This window comes from Sarcophilus harrisii, chromosome 4 (genome assembly GCF_902635505.1).
Source record: "Sarcophilus harrisii chromosome 4, mSarHar1.11, whole genome shotgun sequence".
Taxonomy (NCBI): domain Eukaryota; kingdom Metazoa; phylum Chordata; class Mammalia; order Dasyuromorphia; family Dasyuridae; genus Sarcophilus; species Sarcophilus harrisii.
This window is the reverse complement of record NC_045429.1, coordinates 412,095,477-412,099,443: the sequence shown is the minus strand read 5'-3', so window position 1 is coordinate 412,099,443 and position 3,967 is coordinate 412,095,477. Positions and strand designations below refer to the sequence as shown.

Genomic DNA, 3,967 nt, shown 5'->3' with positions numbered 1-3,967 from the left:
CAAAAAGAGGCAATATTTCATAATGATAGCTAACATAAAACAGATTCTGAGATTTGGAAATTATTTTTGTAATTATCTTATTTTATCTTCACAACAACTCTAAGAGGTGAGTGCTAATTTTTTAACTTTACAAATAAGGAATCTGAAGGAGACAAAGGCCCGGCCCAGGATTCACACAGCTAGAATCAAGCTGTCCAAACAGCTTAACATATGCACATCAAGACACATATTGTCTTGCAAAAATCCTGCTGGATAGGTACCACAGGTAATTTTAACCCGAAAGGTTAATCCACATTTGATACAGCTGTGGTCTATTCCAGATTTTATTCCCTTTTGTATTTGCCTAAATTATTCTCATCTTGAAGGTTCCAAAAGGGTTGGAAGTCTTGCACACCTCAGGGGATTAACATAAATGGAGTTGACAAATTAAAAAGAGTTGCCAAGAAGCTGGTGTGGTGTGTAATGTTGTGCTGTACAGGAGCATTTAAAACAAAGGCAGTTGTCTCCTTTATGGAAAACCCTCCAGAAGAAGTCCAGACAGGGATGCCGGGAAAGCTCCCCACTGGCAATGACTTCTGAGCTGATGCACTTGGTCATGGAGCCCCAGACCCCGGGATTATACCCATCCGTGCAAATTGTTAGCCAAGTATCAAAAGCTCTCTTTACTATTCATTTTCCTCCCTTAATAACTTTGACATTAGGGAAAAGGCTGCTCCGTCCCACCCTTCCTCATTTTCTCCCCCTACCACGCCCAGGTTTCCCATTATGACTAATCTCCTGGCAAAAATAAAACAAGGAACTCAGAACCTTGATAAGAACAGCTCCTGAAGCTGGGAAATAGATTTTAGATCTTTATCAAATGGCTGCTCAGCCTCTCCAGCAGCTTAATGTGACAATACAGCATCTTTATTTCAGAATCCATTCAGTAAGTGTAATCCATAAAAGTTCTGAAGGAAATGAGAATCTAACAGGATGCAGTTTGGACCATTTGGTAGATTTATGAAATAATTTATGATCACCAATAGATAGGGTGTTCTGAAATCCTCAGTGAAAATTTAAGCTTTGATAGTTTAAACCTGTGTTTTCAACCCCAGACTACTTGAGTTGGGGCTTGAGAAGAGAACAGGCATCTGGGAACCATTAGGAATCTTGGGAAATTCTGACCAGTTTGTTCTTGGGTGAGCAGGGGCTTGGAAGTCATTGGTACCCACATCAGGTCTCAAGCTGCCGGTTTAAGTATCTGAAGGAAGCCTTTGATTGCGGACCTTGGTGTGCCATCTGGTGGTAGGCAAAGAGATTGCTTAGTAGTGACATAACCTGCTGTCATACCCTCTACTACCTGCTAGAGCAGATGCTCTCATGAGAGTAACAGTCCTGAACCTTAATGCAAATGAATTCCAAAGCATCTTCATGGTTTTGTCCCTATTCTACATATATCAGTAAGCAGCTAAGCCGCACAGTGGATAGGATAAACACACATCCGAGTTCAAATCCAGCCTCAAATGCTAATCTGTGTGACCCAGAGCAAGTGACAACCTCTGCTTGCCTCAGTTTCCTCAACTGTAAAAGGGCTTATAATAGTCCTAACCTGAGGAATTGAAAAAATTTTGAACTTAAAAAAAGGGTTTTAGTGAAAGTTAAAAATAAAAAAAAATTTAAATAACATTAAGATCCAGGGTCTATAACTCTGAGAAACTTAAAAGAAATGTGTAAATGTTCTTCCAAATTTTCTTCCCTTTTGGGGGGCCCCCATAGGGAAGAGATAATACTTTACCAAAAGGAGAAACAGGCAGACATGCATTAAGGACCTCACAAAAAGTCACAGCTTCCAATAACTAGTCTGGGTGATTCAAAAAGATAGGTGAGAATATATCTACAAAAGGGAATTTGGGGAAAAGTTCCAGAAATATAACAATAAAAAAAAATGCCCACATCATGAATTATTTCAGACTTGTCAGGTTTATTTACCAGGTGACTTTTCTGATTTTAAGCCGTCCTTGGTTGCAGGATTGCATTTCCTATCTCCTTGAGGCTCCATATCTCCTTTGTACTGGACTCTAGAGCCTGAAGCTGCTGAGAACTTCCCCCCTGGGCATAAGAGCTTTGAGATCCGCTCAATGTCATCCACACTCATCCGCTGCAAGCACTTCTTCTGTTCTTCTTTTAACCGGTTAAGCACTTTCTCTGCATCCTGTGGGCTAAAATGTTTGTTCAGAATCTGGGCAAGCTGAGGCCACAAGGAAGGGGATGGAGATGGAGATGGAGACTGGGAAGGCCTCTCGGGGGATGCTTTCTCCAAGGGACGGAGGATCACGTTGAGTGTAGAATTGGGTCCGATACAATAATCAGAGAGGCGCTTGTTGTCAGCCAGGACCTGGCCTCTGAAGAGTAGACGCTGCTGTTTCTCGGGGACATGAAGCTGTTTTGACACTAGTCGCTTTAACATAAATACTTTCTCGTTCTCTGAGACTTGGAGTAAGCACCTCCGGCCTAAGAGAAGTTTGACAGTTAGCCACATTGTGGTTTGGGGAGGCAGTCACCACTTGCTTAGATGGGGTCAGTTGACATCATACTCTGGAGCAATGTAAGCCAACAGCCCCAGGCCCTGACAGTCAAAAAAATGAAAAAACCATCCCAGAGCAACTGAAAGACTAGGGGCCGGGCCCACAGAAGAGGGGCTGCTATTGGCTGGCCTGCTTTGGTGTCACAATCCCCCAGAGGCCTCAACGTTCCAAGGATGGACATACAGAAGCTACTTAACAGGATGGGGGTATAAGTGGGAAGGACTGTGATAATCCATCTTCTTGAGAGCTCTTCATGCTTACTGAAACCCCATCTCTTCTCTCCTGGCTCATTTTAATAGCCTCTAAAATGGTTTCGCTTGTATCCAATATCTGGCTTTTCTAATGATTCTTTTTTACTGATGTTCATAATGTACTGCTCTAATTATATTAAACCTCTCTCCTCAAACCCTCAGTAGCTCCCCATTGCCTAGGGAATAAAGTATGGATTCTGTATCTTAGAATTCAAGACCTCTCCACAATCTGACTCCAATTTTATCTTTTTCCATCTTATTCCCAACGATTCCTCCTTCATGTACATTTTGTTCTAATCAAATGCTCTGTTTTCTGTGCCTTTTGTTCCTGAGATCCCCCATGCCTTGTATAGTCCCTTTCTCCCTATCAGACCAATCTTCACCTATAAAATTTCTCTTTTCTTTTAAGACCCAATTCCATTGTACTTCCTGCCTTACCACCATTCCTCCACCCATTCCTTAGGTTATAAACATCTTCAGAGCAAGATCCATACCATATGTTTGTATTCTGAAGATTTAGCACAGGACTTTTTAAAATCACAAGACATCCCTGCTAGCCACTAGCCTGATCTTCAACAGGATCAAAGGCTAGGAAATCCCATTTTCATTAACACCCATTCACCCTATTGAGTGAAAGCTCCAAATTTCTCTCTTGTCTCTCTGTTTCTCTGTCTCTGTCTTTGTCTGTCTCTCTGTCTGTCTGTCTGTCTCTCTCTCTCTCTCTCTCTCTCTCTCTCTCATTAGCTTTTCTTTCTAGGGGATATGATTACTCTGGATCTACCCAAATAGAACTTCTGGAGAAAGCTTGCCTTCCTTGAACTTTCTATATTTCACTGTGCCCTAATTACATGATCTTGACATAATGGAGTCACTTCGAGACAGAGAACATGCTTAACTATATATAGTATATTACCCATGACCTAAAATAAATGAATAAGAACAATGAAACATCTTCTGCTTGGCTGTCTACTTGCATCTTCCCTTAGAAATAGGCATCCCCTGCATTGTTGGTGGAGTTGTGAACAAATCCAACCATTCTGGAGAGTAGTTTGGAACTATGTTCAAAAAGTTATCAAACTGTGCATACCCTTTGATCCAGCAGTGTTACTACTGGGATTATATCAAAGAGATTATAAAGAAGGGAAAGGGACC

General features: G+C 41.5%; 1 protein-coding gene across 1 annotated transcript; it reads right to left on the bottom strand.

Annotated features, from left to right (window-relative positions):
- Positions 1-1,938: 1,938 nt before the first annotated feature.
- On the bottom strand, positions 1,939-2,638 carry UBL4B (ubiquitin like 4B). Its single transcript, XM_003769746.3, has one exon. It carries the CDS (start codon positions 2,516-2,518, stop codon positions 1,961-1,963), a length of 558 nt encoding a protein of 185 aa, XP_003769794.1. The 5' UTR covers positions 2,519-2,638; the 3' UTR covers positions 1,939-1,960.
- Between the last annotated feature and the right edge of the window lie 1,329 nt (positions 2,639-3,967).

Bases quoted from the DNA above. Each gene is read 5' to 3' on its own strand.
- UBL4B (XM_003769746.3), bottom strand. From the start codon at position 2,518: ATGTGGCTAACTGTCAAACTTCTCTTAGGCCGGAGGTGCTTACTCCAA.